The sequence below is a fragment of the Oncorhynchus mykiss genome, chromosome 30, assembly GCF_057628025.1.
Source record: "Oncorhynchus mykiss isolate SJ-2025 chromosome 30, ASM5762802v1, whole genome shotgun sequence".
Classification (NCBI taxonomy): Eukaryota; Metazoa; Chordata; class Actinopteri; order Salmoniformes; family Salmonidae; genus Oncorhynchus; species Oncorhynchus mykiss.
Genome location: NC_143051.1, coordinates 24,902,519 through 24,922,183, shown reverse-complemented (window position 1 = coordinate 24,922,183; position 19,665 = coordinate 24,902,519). Strand labels below are relative to the sequence as shown.

The 19,665-nt window shown below is 42.7% G+C and overlaps 1 protein-coding gene across 2 annotated transcripts; it reads right to left on the bottom strand.

Moving 5' to 3' along the window:
- Positions 1-1,743: 1,743 nt before the first annotated feature.
- mtf (metal response element-binding transcription factor) lies at positions 1,744-18,259 on the bottom strand. 2 transcript variants are annotated; one of them, XM_021559481.3, is made up of 11 exons: positions 17,717-18,259; positions 14,857-15,366; positions 11,664-11,902; positions 11,127-11,258; positions 10,955-11,028; positions 9,413-9,546; positions 7,478-7,552; positions 5,460-5,517; positions 4,648-5,348; positions 2,977-3,046; positions 1,744-2,714 (listed from the first exon to the last, which is right to left on the bottom strand). In XM_021559481.3, exons 2-11 carry the CDS (start codon positions 15,316-15,318, stop codon positions 2,440-2,442), a joined length of 2,220 nt encoding a protein of 739 aa, XP_021415156.2. In that variant the 5' UTR covers positions 15,319-15,366; positions 17,717-18,259; the 3' UTR covers positions 1,744-2,439.
- Between the last annotated feature and the right edge of the window lie 1,406 nt (positions 18,260-19,665).

Here is a 19,665-nt window from a genome sequence, read left to right as displayed (position 1 = left end):
TCTGAGAATACTTTGTGTTTGAAATAGGGTGGGTTCGACTAAGCCAAATCAGCAACGGTCAGATCCACCATTTGGGAAGGAGCCTGTTCTGTATTACACTCTTCTATCATTGTCAAGCCAAACTGTAATAGCTACTTTATCAATTAGAAACCATGGGGTCAGTGCTGAATCGGCTGACTACCAACACCTTGTGGACTACCAGTGGAGGCTGCTGAGGGGAGAACGGCTCATATTAATGTCTGGAATGGGTATTATTATGAGCCATCCTACCCTCAGCAGCCTGCCTCCACTGTTCGCTACACTGGCTGTCCTGCTCCACACACACACAGTACCCAAGCACATCACCCGTTAACACCAACTACCCAACCAGGCTTTGGCGTTGTGCGGTTATATAAATGTCAGGCTTCACAGCCCCGTGCGATGGCAGGCCCCAACGCTCCTCATCATTACTGATCTTTCTAGGGCCAGGTGACAGATCAGATGATGTGTTCGTACCATTATAGCTCAATGGTTCAGATGACGTGTTCATACCATTATAGCTCAATGGTTCAGATGACGTGTTCATACCATTATAGCTCAATGGTTCAGATGATGTGTTCCTACCATTATAGCTCAATGGTTCAGATGATGTGTTCCTACCATTATAGCTCAATGGTTCAGATGACGTGTTCATACCATTATAGCTCAATGGTTCAGATGATGTGTTCATACCATTATAGCTCAATGGTTCAGATGACGTGTTCATACCATTATAGCTCAATGGTTCAGATGACGTGTTCATACCATTATAGCTCAATGGTTCAGATGATGTGTTCATACCATTATAGCTCAATGGTTCAGATGATGTGTTCATACCATTATAGCTCAATGGTTCAGATGATGTGTTCATACCATTATAGCTCAATGGTTCAGATGATGTGTTCATACCATTATAGCTCAATGGTTCAGATGATGTGTTCATACCATTATAGCTCAATGGGTCAGATGATGTGTTCATACCATTATAGCTCAATGGTTCATACCTCAGAATGTCACCCATCGAAGGGCAGTGAACTGTGAGAGAGACAGAGAATATAGAGATAGAAGGATGAAAATAGAATTTGACTGACAAGACAGTGGGAGTGCATGAATAAATAAATCATTGACTTTCTTTGAGTCCAGTATCATCTGTGCCTGAACTCCAAACTGATATTCTTCGTTCCACAATGATGAAATGGACCATATCAGTTTGGATTCTAGGTTAGCGTCATCCATAGAGAGCTTGTTCATCCTTGATCAAACTGCATGCGTCCACTAGGCTAGCTAAGCAGAAGCATGAGAGGAAAAACCGCCAACCGAAAAATTGTAACAGCTTTAGAATATTGAGGCCATTTGAAAACATTGTTCAACCTAATGGCCAGTGACAGAAAGTCACAACAGAAAAAAAAGAACAGCACAACAGAGAGAGAAAGGAAACGCATCTAAAGGCAGCAGGGTTGGCCAGGGCAACATCGTCAAGGGAATTCTGCCACTCAGAGTTCCAAACCAAAGCACTTAAAAACAGGAAGCCAATTAAGCTAGTTCAATAATGCAGAACAAGATTCAAAGAGGCAAAATCAAAGGGATTTTTTGTTCTGAAAAAAAATCATATAAACTCTTCAGAGCTCCACAGGGAACCCGATGCAGTCACCTCAGCTAACCTGTCCCACTGATCAAAATGGCAGTAAGTAAATAAACAGTAAACAGATGACATTACATAGAAAATGAAATGTTAAAAACGGTTATATTTTGAACATTCAAGAAAAACTCAAAATGTGTTCTTTGCCAGGTTAGTTTGCTCGTGTCTAAATACACTATATTGTTATAGCAGCATGTACAACATCTCCAGATCATTTGCAGGTTCATAATGAAATGGTACGGATACATGACGCACACCATCCCAGAACATTTAGCATTTCACACACATTTGACAAAAACTGCAATGCCAAGTACTGCATGGGGAGTGATGTTCCCCGTGCAGCTTTTTCTTTCTGCGCCATCAAAAATAAATGTCACCCTTAATGTTTCCAGCGGGACTAGATGTAAAGTAGAATATCGCTACAGAGGATTTGTGCTTGAGTCAAATGTTTTCCACACTACACTCAGCGGCCAGCCACTGTTCTAGCCCAACTCATAATTGAACGCTAGCAGACATGTCATAAATCAAAATAAAACACTGTAGATAACCTGCGTTGACCTGATCTACACTGAAATGCAGCATTTGATTGCTTTCTACCCTCAGCAACTAGTATGGGGTTACGGTTGGTTAAGGTTATGGGGACAGGGTCGGGAGACCTGATCCTGAACTAGGTATTAACAACAGAAAGAGTTAAGTACACAGTACAGTGCATATAAGATGTCTCAGGTGGATAAGTAACAGGAACAGTTTCTTCACTATCAAAAGGTTGACTTGAATTTTCATCAGAGAGGTACAGGTGGAGGTGGAGGCTGCTGCGGTAGAGGGGGCTGGGGTGGTGGGTCCTGGGGCTGATGGGGCTGTGGTGGGTCCTGGGTTGATAGGTCCTGGGGCTGCTTGACCTGGGCACCAGAGGGTTCACCAGTAGGTTGACAACCAGTCTGTTTCTCTGTGTCTGATACTGTGCTGCCGTCTCTGCAGGGGCACCGACACTGGCATGACTCTCCCTGTCTGATGACGATGACAGGCAGACGCAGGCCTAGCTGTTGCAGAGCTGTCCCTAGAACACAAGACAGAGGGCACGTCAAATAAAGGTTTTAAAAAGTCATACAGCCGTAAAAATTGTACAGTGCAACAACTTCACAGGTACGGTCTTGTAGCTAGCATTACAATATCTACAGCACTGCAACTGATAATGTTTAGCGATCAAATTCATTGAAATTATCCAAATGTAGAATACTAGTGTAAAAAGCACATTTAAATACATCAGAGGTTAATATCGGTAAATACAACAAAGTAAAAGATGAATCTCAGTAAATGACCTGTGTTCCCTCCCATAGGTATTGCTGTGGTGAAATAGAGCTTCTCTTGTGTCGAGCCACTGTGTTGTTGCTGAAATACAACAGGACAAGAGAAGACAGCATGTTCAGCATATGATTAACAGAATGTCAATGCCTCGTGGCTAAAAAGAGGAATAGTTTCATTAAAACAACTGATAGTCAATGAACAGCTGGACTGGTTGAGATCCAGCAGGCCAGTGATTGGACAGTCCCTCTCCATATCCTGATGAAAAGGACAGTGATTGGACGAACCTCTCCATATTCTAATTAGCTGGCTTTACATCACTCCAGGTTTCAATAAATCATCTAGAATAATGACACCAATAAATACCGACAATACTGACAACAAAAATATAAATTCATAAAATAATGTGCCTATAAAAACATGAAGGAATGTGATATTATTAGACCAACATCTGCTAGCAAACCTAAATGAATTATTGATATATATATATATATATATATATATATATATATATATATATATATATATATATATATATATATATATATATATAACAGCTAATACATTTAGGTTTGCTAGCAGATGTTAGTCTAATAATATCACATTCCTTAATGTTTATTTATATATCTATATACACACACATATATACACACACACACACAAAAGTATGTGGACACCTCTTCAAGTTAGTGGATTCGGCTATTTCAGCCACACACACAAGCACACAGAACGGGACTGGCGAGTGCGGAAACGTGTACCGCGATAAATTGTCTGTCCTCGATTGCAACACTCACTACCGAGTTCCAAATTGCCTCTGGAAGCAACGTCAGCACAAGAACTGTTCGTCTGGAGCTTCGTGGAATGGGTTTCCATGGCCGAGCTGCCGCACACAAGCCTAAGATCAACATGTGCAATGCCAAGCGTCGTCTGGCTTGGTGCAAAGCTCGCCACCATTGGACTCTGGAGCAGTGGAAACGCAATCTCTGGAGTGATGAATCACGCTTCACCATCTGGCAGTACGACGGACTAATCTATGTTTGGCGGACGCCAGGAGAACGCTACCTGCCTCAATGCATAGTGCCAACAGTTTGGTGGAGGAAGAATAATGGTCTGGGGCTGGTTTTCATGGTTCGGGCTAGGCCCCTTAGTTCCAGTGAAGGGAAACCATAATGCTACAGCATTCAATGACATTCTAGATGATTCTGTGCTTCCAACTTTGTGGCAACAGTTTGGAGAGGCCCTTTCCTGTTTCAGCATGACAATGCCCCGTGCACAAAGCGAAGTCCATACAGAAATGGTTTGTCGAGATCGGTGTGGAATAACTTGACTGGTCTGCACAGAGCCCTGACCTCAACCCCATCGAACACCTTTGGGATGAATAGGAAAGCCGACTGCGAGCCAGGCCTAATTGCCTAACATCAGTGCCCGATCTCACTAATGCTCTAGTGGCTGAATGGAAGCAAGTCCCCGCAGCAATGTTCCAACATCTAGTGGGAATCCTTCCCAGAAGAGTGGAGGCTGTTATAGCAGCAAAAGGGGGACCAGCTCCATACTAATGCCCATGAATTTGGAATGAGATGTTCGACGAGCAGGTGTCCACATACCTTTGGTCATGTAGTGTAGCGTTTAACGGGCCTAACTTGTAATAATTATAATAACATATTAGTAACTTGTTAATGATGACTTACTAATAGCTGTGTCTGTGTGTCCTGCTGCCTCTGGTCATTGACACTGTTAAACAGCCACTGGAGGTTCTGTGTGGACAAGGTCAAGGGCTGGAGGGTACTCTGGGCAGGGACAGTAGGAGGAGCAAAGTGCCCCAGGGAAAGGGATGTTAGTGGGGCCTGGATGAAGGAGCTGGGGGGTGGAGGGTATGGGCCTGGTTGCGAATAGATGGAAGGCGTCTCAGCTGGCTGTAGTAGTAGACTCTGGGTGGAGCATAGTTGTGAATCGAGGGTGGTGGTTGGCTCTAGTAGGAGGCTCTGGGTGGAGCCTGGTTGTGAATGGAGGGTGATGGTTGGCTCTAGTCGTAGGCTCTGCTGTGGAAGGAGGCTCTCGTTGGTTGGCTGTGGTAGTAGGCTCTGATTGGAGCTAGGTTGGTAATAGACGGATGCGGCTGGCTGTTGTAATAGGCTCTGGTTGGACAGCTGTTCTGGATTCACATCATGTTTAGTTATTTCACTGATCATGGGAGAGACAGCGACAGGAACTGGACAGGATTCACCAGGGGTGAGGACAGCGACGGGCTGGGGTACAGGACAGGGTTCACCAGGGAGAGAGTCAGAGGGGGCAGGACAGGTAGAGATAAAACAGGGAGATGCTTCTGGGAGCACCACGGTTGGAGATGGGTTCTCCAAACTACATGAGGGCACTGCCAACGACGACACACCTGCAGAAAATAGGGGAGAGGAAATAAGGGGTTTGAAGGGCTAAACAGGAGACAAGTCATTTAGACGACAAAGCACTGGTGGTGTTCACCACTACATAGTACAGTACTCACCCTGTGTCTGGGGCTTGTCTTGAAACAGCAACTCAAACATCAGATCCAGGGCATCAGACTGCCACAGGGACAAGACAGCAGCAGAGTAACGTTAGAAAAGCCAGCCTACAGTTGCCTTGACCAACACATATACAGTGCATTCGGAAAGTATTAAGACCTTGACTTTTTACACATTTTGTTACATTACAGCCTTAGTCTAAAATGTATTAAATCATTTTGTTCCCTCATTAATCTACCCACAATACCGCATAATGACAAAGCGAAAGCATGTTTATTTTTGCAAAGTCCTTAAAAATAGAAATCTGAAATACCTTATTTACAGACAATACCAATCAACAGTTTGGACACACCTACTCATTTAAGGGTTTTTCTTTATTTTTACTATTTTCTACATAATAATAGTAGAAGACATCAAAGCTATAAAATAACACATATGGAATCAAGTAGTAACCAAAAAAAGTGTTAAACAAATCATAATATATTTTCTTTTTTAGATTCTTCAAAGAAGCCACCATTTGACGTGATCATAGCTTTGCACACTCTTAGCATTCTCTCAACCAGTTTCATGAGGAAATATTTTCCAACAGTCTTGAATGAGTTCCCACATAAGCTAAGCACTTGTTGGCTGCTTTTCCTTCACTCTGCGGTCGAACTCATCCCAAACCATCTAAATTGGGTTGAGGTTGGGTGATTGTGGAGGCCAGGTCATCTGATGCAGTACTCCATCACTCTCCTTCTTGGTCAAATAGTCCTAACACAGCCTGGAGGTGTGATGGGTCATTGTCTTGTTGAAAAACAAGTGATAGTCCCACTAAGCGCAAACTAAATGGGATGGCATATCGCTGCAGAATGCCATGCTGGTTAAGTGTGACTTGAATTCGAAATAAATCACAGACAGTATCACCAGCAAAGCACCCGCACACCATCACACCACCTCCTCCATGCTTCACGGTTGTAACCAAAAATCTCAGATTTGGATTCATCAGACCAAAGGACAGATTTCCACCAGTCTAATGTCCATTGCTCGTGTTTCTTGGCCCAAGCAAGTCTATTCTTCTTCTTATTGGTGTACTTTAGTAGTGGTTTCTTTAAAGCAATTCAACCATGAAATCCTGATTCACACAGTCTCCTCTGAACAGTTGATGTTGAGATGGTGTCTGTTATTTGAACTCTGAAACATTTATTTGAGCTGTAATCTCAGGTGCAGTTAACTCTAATGAATTTATCCTCTGGATCTTCTGTTCCTGTGGCGGTCCTCATGAGAGCCAGTTTCATCATAGCTCTTGATGGTTTTTGCGACTGCACTTGAAGAAACTTTAAATGTTTGACATTTTCCAGATTGACTGACCTTCATGTCTTTGCTTATTTGAGCTGTTCTTGCCATAACATGGACTAGGCCTTTTACCAAATAGGGCTATCTTCTGTATACCGCCTCTACCTTGTCACGACACGACTGATTGGCTCAAACACATTAAGAAGGAAAGAAATTCCACAAATTAACTTTTAACAAGGCCCACATGTTAATTGAAATGCATTCTAGGTGACTACCTCATGAATCTAGATGAGAGAATGCCAAGTGTGTGCAAAGCTGTCATCAAGATGTCTTCATTATTATTCTACAATGTACAAAAAAGGTAAAAATAAAAACACTGGAATAAGTAGGTGTGTCCAAACTTTTGACTTGTACAGTAAGTCATTATGGAGATTTTTTTATTTATCTTTTCATCCATTTTAGAATAAGGCTGGGAAAAGTCAAGGGGTCTGAATACTTTCCGAAGGCACTGTATAGTACATGTCTTAGTTACCATATTATATTTACATTACCATACACTATGAAAAACATTGACATGTATAGTTAGCCCAGAGACATGGCTGTGGTCTCGAATAGCGTCTATATAGCCAATAGCATAGTGCTAACTGTATACATGTCTATAAGACATATTGAATGGTGATATATTGATTCAGACTCAGTGTGTGACATTGAAAATGTGGAAAGAAAGAGGTACAACATGACTTACATTATTTTCTCTGAGCTGAGAATCAGTGGAAATCAGGCTCATATCACTGAGACATGGGGAACGAGGGTTCAAATCCTGTTTCAAAACATGATTATTGATTGATTATAAGAGGGCGATTTAGAGATAACCGCAAGTTGAGAACAGATTTAAACTGAAGAAAAATAGAGCTAATGTATTGATTGTATTGTTATTGGATCAGTAATAGACTTGACACATACAGTGCCGTGCAAAAGCATTCATCCCCCTTGGCGTTTTCCTATTTTGTTGCATTACAACCTGTAACTTAAATTGATTTTTATTTGGATTTCATGTAATGGATATACACAAAATAGTCCAAATTGGTGAAGTGAAATGAAAAAAAATTACTTGTTTAAAATAAAAATAAATTTGAAAAAGCCTGGAAAAGTGGTGTATTCACCACCTTTGCTATGAAGCCCCTAAATAAGATCTGGTGCAACCAATTACCTTCAGAAATAACAATACTTAGTTAAATAAATTGCACCTGTGTACAATCTAAGTGTCACATGATCTGTCACATGATCTCAGTATATATACACTTGTTCTGTAAGGTCCCAGAGTCTGCAACACTACTAAGCAAGGTGCACCACCAAGCAAGCAGCACCATGAAGACCAAGGATCACTATGAAGACCAAGGAGCTCTCCAAACAGGTCAGGGACAAAGTTGTGGAGTACAGATCAGGGTTGGGTTATAAAAAAATATCTGAAACTTTGAACATAAATCCATTATTAAAAAATGGAAAGAATATGGCACCAAAACAAACCTGCCAAGACAGGCCTGCCCACCAAAACTCACAGACCAGGCAAGGAGGGCATTAATCATAGAGGCAACAAAGATAACCCTGAAGGACATGCAAAGCTCCACAGCGGAGATTGGAGTATCTGTCCATATGACCACTTCAAGCCGTACACTCCACAGAGCTGTGCTTTACGGAAGAGTGTCAAGAAAAAAAAGCCATTGCTTAAAGAAAAGAATAAGCAAACATGTTTGTGGTTCGCCAAAATGCATGTGGGAAACTCCCCAAACATATGGAAGAAGGTACTCTGGTCAGATGAGACTAAAATGTAGCTTTTTGGCCATCAAGGAAAACGCTATGTCTGGCGCAAACCCAACACCTCTCATCACCCCGAGAACGCCATCCCCACAGTGAAGCATGGTGGTTGCAGCATCATGCTGTGGGGTTGTTTTTCCATCGGCAGGGACTGGAAAACTGGTCAGAATTGAAGGAATGACGGATGGCGCTAAATACAGGGAAATTCTTGAGGGAAACCTATTTCAGTCTTCCAGAGATTTGAGACTGGGACGGAGGTTCACTTTCCAGCAGGACAATGACCCTAAGCATACTGCTAAAGCAACACTCGAGTGGTTTAAGGGGAAACATTTAAATGCCTTGGAATGTCCTAGTCAAAGCCCAGACCTCAATCCAATTGAGAATGTGTGGTATGACTGAAAGATTGCTGTACACCAGCAGAACCCATCCAACTTGAAGGAGCTGAAGCAGTTTTGCCTTGAAGAATGGGCAAAAATCCCTGTGGCTAGATGTGCCAAGCTAATAGAGACATACTCCAAGAGACTTGCAGCTGTAATTGCTGCAAAAGGTAGCTCTACAAAGTATTGACTTTGAGGGGTGAATAGTTAAGCACGCTCCAGTTTTCATTTTTTGTGTCTTATTTCTTGTTTGTTTCACAAGAAAAAATATTTTGCATCTTCAAAGTGGTAGGCATGTTGTGTAAATCAAACGATACAAACCCCCCAAAAATCCATTTGAATTCTAGGTTGTAAGGCAACAAAATAGGAAAAATGCCAAGGGGGGTGAATACTTTCGCAAGCCTCTGTATGAGACAGAAACAGATGAAATGTATCATTGTTAAAACATCATTAAGTGACATTTTCAGTCACATGGTGGGAGCACTCACCTCTAAGAGAGAGCGGCTGTCAGTGATGTCAGCTGACGCTCCAGGGTCATGACCTTTGATGTTGTCTCTAAGGCTGTTGGAGGCGCTTAGGGAGATATCGCCGTCTGTGTCCACCTGAAGGAGGGGTGGCTCGCCTAGGAGAAATAACACACACACACACACACACACACATTACTTTTATTGGTCTCTCTTATACAGCAGCCGACCTTGATGCTTCCAGACCCATAATTTGAGAAATAGTCCCAGCTTGGAGATAGAAAGGTAATTTGCATCCACAACTCTTAGCCTCATGGTTGAAGGTGAGAGGATATAGAAATACTGTCAGCAATATACAAGTCCATGCATAATGACAAGGAACATTAGTAACATGACTATGGTGAAGTAGATTTGTTAGTGCCTTGAGGCCTGTGTTTTTGGGGAAAAGGGCAAGGAGGTTCAAGCCACTAACGTTGTCTGAGAAACAAGCACGCACAGACAAGCAGTCCTGCATCTTACAGATGGAAACTTCCAGTGGGAAGCCAACCAAACAGCTGACTGTGTTTCCTCAGCCTCTGAAATCAATGTGAGTTCACAGATGTCTCCATGCATTCACAGATCACATGCAATGGTTTACTAAAGAGACCCCATCTGATACTCATAGCTCCTCGGAGGGAGGAAGAGTTTGTTGGGTTCTCTGGTATCAGAGGAACAGGCTAGAAAGACAAATGACAGACAGTGTTATAGTCAGAATGGAGTGTGAGAAGAAACAAGTATGTATGTGTGTGTATATTTGATGTGTGTGTGTCTGATGTGTGTATATTTGATGTGTGTGTGTGTGTGTGTGTGTGTATATTTGATGTGTGCATGTGTGTGTGTGTGTGTGTGTGAGAGAGAGTGAGAGAGCCAGGGCCCCAGAGGAAGCAGCAGTATTAATAGCTGTGTTCTTCACCACAACAACAGCAGCAGCAATCAGACTTGGGTTCAAATAGTTTTGGAATTACTACAAATACATGAGCGTTTGCTTGAGTCTGGCTGAAGCGCCCAGATTGATGGGGTTTGGACTTTTGGAACTGTTTGTGTGTGTGTGTGTGTCATTATGCACAGTCAGTGTTGTCAATGGGTAGTGTCTCTACTCTACATTCCATACCATAGCATGTATCTGCTACATTGAAGCCATCCTCTTATGTGTGTGTGATCTCAGCACTCTGCTGGATGTGGATAAATAGGCTCACCAGGATTCACTGACAGGGCGTTAGGAGAATAAATGGGCCAATAAGAATCTGGGGAGATGAGCGGTTCTAAGGCCTATCTACTGGGCTGAAATAAACTCTGATGTATTCAACAGACACACACAGTAGAGGAAGCCATACTCCATTAGGAATACTCAATAAAGCGTAGCGGGGAGGAAAGAGAAGTGCTACAACGTATTGTTGTATCTGAATCTCTGGAAAAACGGTTTTCAACTCTTCCTAGTCTTATTTCAAAATAAACAGGGTTTGAGCTAAAGGAGCATGCTATGTATCCCCACTCTCTCCCCACAATTCCTGTTATACACACCTGTACCTGTGTGTCCCAGGAAGTGTGTTTGGAGATGGTCACTAGAGGTGAAAGTCTTGTAACAGCCAGGATTATCACACCTGGGGAGAAAACACAAAATTAGGTGATTTGTGCCCATTTATGCATTCGTGCATGCATTCATTTGTTCATTCAACCCACTGAAAACTTGTGAGCTCACCTGAAGGGCTTCTCCTTGGAGTGTGTCCGGATGTGTTTCCTCAGGTCACTCAGGGTGGTGAAGTACTTGGTGCATCCATCTGACTCACAGTTAAACGTGTTCCCTGTGTGCAGTCTCTGGTGGGCTTTTAGCCTGCACATCAACACAATCACAACAGATGGAACTGACACGGCTGATGTTTGCAGTTCAGCACACCAACAGATAGTCACAGAGCTGTGGCTTTACTTGGGGTCAGCATACCAAAGGCCACTAGGATATGTTCATTAACTTTGAGGTCAGGGGGTCAGGAGAGTGCCGAACTTATGAAACATCATCACGTGACACTTCTCTTGATCCATGGCAGGAAGACTACCCCCTTTGATTTGACTTTTATTTTATTTTATTACAATTGTTTGACCACGATTGCTTTCAGTTGACAATTTTGGTGACATTGGGCCTGGAAATAATCTATTAAGAAAATATGTGGGGAGGCAAGACAGCTAAATTGGAGTACCTGCTCTGCCTATTCAATGGTTCTGGAAAACGCTTCACCCTTACCTATACAGTGTGTTGTAGGCCTTCTCACAGCCCTGTTGATCACATTCAAAGGGTTTCTCCTTGGTGTGAACGCGGATGTGGATCTTCAGACTGTAGGAGGTGAGGAAGGCCTTGTCACAGCCCAACTGGTTGCAGACAAATGTGTACTCTCCTCTGTGTCTCTTCTGGTGGGTCCGCAGGTTCCCTGCTGTGCTGTAGGTACGAGTACAGTCCTTGTATAGACACTGGTAACGCTTCACCTGCAGAACAGACAGTTTATATAACAACTCTTTGCCTATGTCGAAAAGATGGAACACCGCCACATACATAAACATACGCTTAACATGTAGGAAGTGTTCATGGCAATTACCGGTACGTAACACTTGACAAGCATTACATCAAGTCTGGAAATTAATTAGCTGTATTGGTTTATATGAGAAGATTGAAGTGCACCTGTATGAATGACACCTAATTAGCTTCACAGAAAGAGAACCAAGAGGCTGTAGAGCATAGAGAGCAGTGAAATATTCCTCTCATCTCGACATCTGCCGAGAACTTGAGATAATGACTCATTGGTTCTGGATGGGAGAGGCTGATGAGGGAAAACAGAAGCTTCAGAGCTAGCTCCCGGGAAGGCCCAATTTCACCACCCCAAACCAATCCCCTCTCCTGTCTCTTCCTCTCACTCACTGACTTCATCATAACAGTTGGCTTGTCGCCTTCACAGAATATGGTGCTGCTGCTAACCTAGCATGGTCTATTTTCTCAGTGATGATGTGACTTAATGACATCTTAATCCCCTCCATGTTCTAAACTCTTAGGAAAAAAGTGCTATTCAGAACTTAAAATGGTTCTTCGGCTGTGCCCATAAGAGAACACTTTGAATAACCCTTTTCGTTCCTGGCAGAACCCTTTTGGGTTCCATGAAGAACCCTTTTGCACAGAGGATTCTATCTACATGGAACCCAAAAATAATTTTAACGGGAACCAAAAAGGGTTGTCCTATGAGGACAGTTAAAGAACATTTTTGGAACCCTCTTTTCTTAGAGTGTATATGTATTATGCCAAAGAGGGTCTGTCAGTTATTCACAGATTGAGAATGCACATCATATGACATCACATGTGTGAGCCTGACCAACCCGATGTAATGTTTGCCCTAAGGGTTGATGCCTACACTCTCAACATGGTGTAATTTAAAATAATACTACAAATGGCTCTGCCTAGCTATAGCCTTGCAACATCCTTCAGGACATAATGGCTGGGACATTAAGAACACCTGCTCTTTCCATGACAGACTGAACAGGTGAATCCAGGTGAAAGCTATGCTCCCTTATTGATATAACTTGTTAAATCCACTTCAAATCAGTGTAAATTAAGTGGAGGAGACAGGTTAAAGAATTATTTTTAAGCCTTGAGACATTGATTGTGTATTTGTGGTATTCAGAGGGTGAATGGGCAAGACAAAAAAATGTAAGTGCCTTTGAACAGAGTACGGTAGTAGGTGCCAGGCACACCGGTTTGTGTCAAGAACTGCAACGCTGCTGGGGTTTTCACACTCAACAGTTTCCTGTGTGTATCAAGAATGATCCACCAACCAAAGAACATCAAAGGGGGGGGGGGGGGGGGAGGGGGGGAAGGTGTTCCTAATGTTTGGTATAATCAGTGTATGTGAATGAGCAACAGCGCCTCTCCTCCTCAAAACCACAATACCAGGAGTGTGTTTTCCGGACACAGAAAAAAATAACAAATATTATGGTTAAACTCAAATACAGTAATTGATTTAAATATATATATATAATTGTGAAAAATTATACAAATGGCATAATCCTTGTAAATTATATCATAAATGGGACTGGTGGAATTATGTCACAAACAATTAACAAAAATATATGGACATTTTTGCTCTATCCAAAATTACAACCAACTGATTGCAGCATTACTGCAAAAGTGGAGAAGGCAAGTAGAAAGGGGAGAAAGAAAAACATACATGTATCTTATACCAATTTAAAAGGTAATCTTGTTGTAAATCCCACCAAAGTGTCCGATTTCAAATAGGCATTACAGCAAAAGCACCACAAACGATTATGTTAGGTCAGAGCCAAGCCGCAGAAAAACACAGCCATTTTTCCAGCCAAAGAGAGGAGTCACAAAAAGCACAAATAGAGATAAAATGAATCCCTAACCTTTGATGATCCTCATCAGATGACACTCATAGGACTTCATGTTACACAATACATGTATGTTTTGTTCGATAAAGTGCATATTTATATAAAAAAATCTCAGTATACATTGGTGCGTTATGTTCACTAGTTCCAAAAACATCCAGTGATATTGCAGAGAGCCACATAATTTTACAGAAATACACATTATAAATGTCTATGATAATACAATTGTTAGACATGGAAATATAGATACACTTCTCCTTAATGCAACCGCTGTGTCAGATTTCAAAAAAGCTTTACGGAAAAAGCAAACCATGCAATAATCTGAGTACAGCTTTCAGACAACAAAGCAGCCAAAAAGATATCCACCATATTGGGTGGTCAACATTAGTCATAAATAGCATTATAAATATTCACTTACCTTTGATGATCTTCATCAGAATGCACTCCCAAGAATCCCAGTTCCACACTAAATGTTTGATTTGTTCGATAATGTCCATCATTTTTGTCCAAAGAGCTACTTTTGTTAGCACATTTGGTAAACAAATCCAAAGTCATGAAGCGCGTTCCCTAGTTGCAGAGGAAATGTCAAAAAGTTCCGTTACTTGTCAAACGATGTATGGAATCAATCTTTAGGATGTTTTTAACATAAAACTTCAATAATATTCCAACCGGAGAATTCCTTTGTCTTCAGAAAAGCAAAGGAACGCAGCTAACTCTCATGTGAAATGCGCGTGACCAGCTCGTGACTGCTGGCAGACCTCTGACTCATTCCTCTCTCATTCGGTCCCACTTCACAGTAGAATCCTCAAACAAGTTTCTAAAGACGGTTGACATCTAGTGGAAGCCTTAGGAAGTGCAACATAACCAATATCCCACTGTGTATTCAATAGGGGCTGGGTTCTACAAGATTTACAATATTAAAGCTGATCTACCCCATATATTTATTTTATTTTAACTCTTATGTGACCAACTGGGGTTGAAACGGGTTGCCTTGGCATTAGCTCAAGGAGCTAACACAAGTCTTCAGGTCTTTGGATATAAAGGCTTACCTCGCTGTGGTGGGTATCTGGGCACTCAGAGTGTAGTGTGATGGTGGCCCCCTGGATGTGCCGGGGCATGGGTGTGGAACCAGGGTTGATGGTGAACTGGATCTGGTCCTGGGAGATGGTGTGGTGGATGTACCCCTGTGACATGGCCTCCCAGTGGTCTTCCAGACCTCCACGGTCCTCCGTCTCAAATCCCTCGTCTAGATACATCATCAGGTCCTCTTCTTCCTCTTTATTGTCAGTTGTAGAACCCACAGGGTCTTGCTCAATCATCACGGTGGTTCTGTCGTACACCGTGTCCAGACTGTGCACACCAGAGTCCAGTGGAGAGGGCAGCAGTAACCTGTCCCATTGGTCCCAGTTGACAGTAACCATCTTCGTGGACACATTGTCCTCTTCAACCTCCCGACTTGTCTTGTCCACCTCTTCCTCAAAGAGCATGGTCTCATTGGATTGGACATTCATCCTCCTGCATGGTAACAAAGGTGCACACACACACTAACTGGTTTGCCACTGAAAGGAGAGAGGAAGAGGGGAGAAAATGTATCAATCAGTTGAGGCTCTCACTTAATTTCATAAAAATACAAATTGTAAAACATTCAAAAAGTTATCCTTTTCAGATAAAACTATACTAAATATATTCACATCACCAAATAACAGTTTTAAACACACTGTTTTGAAAAAAAGGTCTACAGTAGCCTGAACAGCACTCTGTAGGGTAAGCACCATGGTGTAGCTGGAGGACAGCAAGCTTCCGTCCTCCTCTGGGTACACTGACTTCAATACAAAACCTAGGAGACTCATGGTTCTCACCCCCTTCCATACACTTAGACAGTAATTATGACAACTTCCAGAGGACGTTCTCCAACATATCAGTGCTCTTGCAGCATGAACTGACATGTTATCCACTCAAAGGATCAGATAATTATTCTAGTACTGAAAGCATAAACTACAGCTAGCTAGCACTCACATGTGGTGAGTAGTTGACTCAAAAAGAGAGAAAGACAATAGTTGAACAGTTTTGAACAAATGAATTTATTCCAAAATGAAGGAGAAGCAAGAAAGATTTCATAATATTTTTTCACTTTCAGTTTTACTGCTAGCAAATGCAGCTAGCTAGTGTAACCTACTCAACCAGCCTGCTCAAACAGAGTGATGCTATGTTTGCTATGCTGGCTGTGACTAGCCAACACAACATTGGAACTCTTCCAAGTCAAGGTATTGTGGCAGATGGCAGGGAGAGGTGAGGGGAGTGGTGATTGAAGGAAGATATCTTGCAGCCCGCTGACTCCACCCCCGAGCCTTATATGGACTTCTTGTCCCAAGGAGGCAAGCCGGTGGATCATTAAGCCATTGAGAGCTTGGGCATAAAAGAAGAAGCGGGCTGCACAAAGAGGGAGAGGGCTGAGAGGGAAACGCATGTTATGGAGAGTGTGAGAAGCGGGAGAATTCTCCAGTACAATTACCCGTTGTGAACTTGTTACTGGATTCCCCCCTTTTCCCACCGTGTGCAAATATCCCTAATAAATTCCCCATTTGCATTCTTGTTGTGCTCCCTGTACGTGTTTGGTTATTGAACTTGGTGACGTGGAAACCCTACACTCTTGAGCCTGCTACAGTATGCTTTTGGTTTTCTTAATTTATTGCCACCGGGGCCTGCCGGTGTAAGTGTTGTGTTGGCTCCCGAGTGACGCAGCGGTCTAAGGCACTGCATCTCAGTGCTAGAGGCGTCCCTACAGACACCCTGGTTCGATTCCAGGCTGTATCACAACCGGCCATGAATGGGTGGCGCACAATTGGCTCAGTGTTGTCTGGGTTTGGCTGGGGTTGGCCGTCATTGTAAATAAGAACATGTTCTTAACCGACTTGCCTAGTTAAATAAAGGTTAAAATAAAGATTATTTTAAAAAGTGTTAAACTGCTTAATGACTACTGCATGATTATAGCAGGTTTAATAACGTGTTAGTTCTATTAGCTATGTTGACTATGACATTCATTACCTTAGCTCATATGTAGGCTGTTGTGTTGTGCATTGAAGTCCAAAAGCGAAGGGGAAAGGTGAGAGGAGGGGAGTGCATAGATGCGAGAAGGAATACAATGTGGCTGCTATGAAAGTGAACCGTGAATACGCGTGATTCATTCAGTCGATTTTGTTGAAAACCCTTTCTTAAACGGAAGCAAATGGAACGAGGATAAACATACCTGAATTTGTCCAATAAAAAAAAACTCTGTTGGACTAATGTTTACACCCTAGATTGCTAGATGCAGGCTTGAGTGTGCAAGGCGTTATTGAATGTGTCACTGTCTGTACATTCATCACTGTCAGTCTCCTCATAATTCTCTCCACCTGTGTGCACCTACCTTGTAAACTTTCATTCATAGGCTAGGTTGTAGCAACCTCATGATGGGTATAGGGAAAATTAGAGAATCGTGTAGTAGCCTAAACCTATCGATGTTACACTGAACTGGGTGAACGGAATATGAATGACAGTCATCCAATGTGCTGTAATAGAAATAAGGCCATGCTCATGAAAAGTAAAAATCGTCCTCCCTCATCTTAAACAGCACCGACCGCCACTGGTAACAGTAACCAATCAAGTAACAGTAACCAATCATGAGAAATACATACGCATATTCTTTTTTCACATAAAAATGAGAAACATACTATTGGTTAAACGTACTTTTGGTTAAACAGTTTGAAACAACAGTAGCCTAATACAAAGTCAACGACGTTCTTGACATTCCTCGGTGAGCTCTAGCTATCATCAAAACTATTTTACTTGTTGCTAACGTTACTAGCACTCACTCAGCAGGCGCAACACATAAATGTTGCCATGTTTCAATAACAATTCCAAACTACTCACCATTTTGAAAGTTCACCACGTAAATGCAGTCAAGAACAACTACAAGGTCATCAAAGTATTTATAAAATGTCTTCTGCTTTGTTTACCCGGACTCAATCAGCAATTCCTCCGTTGTTACACTGTTGCAACATCGTAGTTACCCTAGCAGCCTACTTATCTAGCTTCCTCTTTCCGCCCAGAATTAACTCACTCAACCGTGAAATAAACTACTAGGTAACTGCCAAAAGAAAGGAAACACCAACATGAGCCACCACAGCCAGCCACCACGAGGCCAGAACAGCTTCAAGGCAGGCACCCTGGCATAGATTCTACAAGTGCTTGGAACTCTATTGGACGGATGCGGCACCATTCTTCCACGAGCAAATCCATAACTTGGTGTTTTGTTGATGGAAACCCCTGTCTCAGGCAACGCTCCATAATCTCCCGTAAATGTTCAATTGGGTTGAGATCTGGTGACTGAGATGGCCATGGCAAATGGTTTACGTCGTTGTTATGCTCATCAAACCATTCAGTGACCACTTGTGCCCCGTGGATGGGTGCATTGTCACCCTATAGCCGGTGGCATAGCCATGGTAGCCAAAATAATTGCCTGCCCAGCAATTTATACATGACCCTAAGCATGATGGGATGTGAATTGCTTAATTAACTCACGAACCACAACCGTGTGGAAGCACCTGGTTTCAATATACTTTGTATCCCTCATTTACTCAAGTGTTTCTATTATTCTGGCAGTTACCTGTACAGCCATAGCTCTGAGATAGAAGTGTGCTACAGCGCCATCTTGTGAATATTAATTATTTCTGACCACTATAACAGGCTTTTAAAGATTTAGCCAAAGCTACACTGCACACCTTCTGAAATACCTATTTTTGTAAACCTGACAGTGATATAATCCTGATGAAATACGTAGAAATATAAGGATCAACACAGTTGAGGTATGAGTTTAATTGTCTGAGTAGAAATAATTGTGAACAGTAGTTGGTCCATAGATAGTTTTAGGCCTACCTATCCCCTGGCAGTAATTTTTTTCTATAAGCAATGGCTTTTTTCTGGCCACAATTCTGTAAAGCCTAGCTCTGTGGAGTGTACGGCTTAAAGTGGACAGATGCTCCAATCTCCACTGTGGAGCTTTGCAGCTCCTTCAGGGGTCTCTTTGTTGCCTCTAATTCCCTCCTTGCCTGTTCTGAGTTTTGGTGGGTGGCACTTTGGCAGGTTTGCTATGCCATATTCTTTACATTTTTTAATAATGGATTGAATGAAGGGCCTCCCGGTTATGGGCGCTGTACTGTAGCGCCAGCTGTATCACCAGAGACATTGGGTTCGCGCCCAGGCTCTGTCGTAACCGGGAGGTCTGTGGGGTGACGCACAATTGGCCTAGCGTCGTCCAGGTTAGGGAGGGTTTGGCCGGTAGGGATATCCTTGTCTCATCGCGCACCAGCGACTCGTGGCGGGCCGGGCGCAGTGCGCGCTAACCAAGGTTGCCAGGTGCACGGTGTTTCTGCCGACACTTTAGTGCGTCTGGCTTCCGGGTTGGATGCGCACTGTGTTAAGAAGCTGGGTTACCACGAAAAACAGGGTAAAAAATAATGGATTGAATGGTGCTCCACAGGATGTTCAAAGTTTCAGATTTTTTTTTTATAACCCTAATCTGTAAGTCTCTTTTTTTAACCCCTTTTTTCTCCCCAATTGGTAGTTACAGTCTTGTCTCGTCGCTGCAACTCCCGCATGGACTCGAGGTGAAGGTCGAGAGCCATGCGTCCTCCGAAACACAACCCAACCAAGCCGCACGGTTTGACATAACACACATCCAACCCGGAAGCCAAGTGCACCAATGTGTCAGAGGAAACACTGTACACCTGGCCAGCGTGCACGGCGCCCGGCTCGCCACAGGAGTCGCTAGTGCGCGATGAGACAAGGATATCCCTATACTTCACAACTTTTTATTTAGC

Bases quoted from the DNA above. Each gene is read 5' to 3' on its own strand.
- mtf (XM_021559481.3), bottom strand. From the start codon at position 15,318: ATGAATGTCCAATCCAATGAGACCATGCTCTTTGAGGAAGAGGTGGAC. The intron at 11,259-11,663 runs GTAAGGGTGAAG...GTTGATGTGCAG, and splicing joins GCCTACAACACACTGTATAG to GCTAAAAGCCCACCAGAGAC. The intron at 5,518-7,477 runs GTAAGTCATGTT...TCCCTGTGGCAG, and splicing joins CTCAGCTCAGAGAAAATAAT to TCTGATGCCCTGGATCTGAT.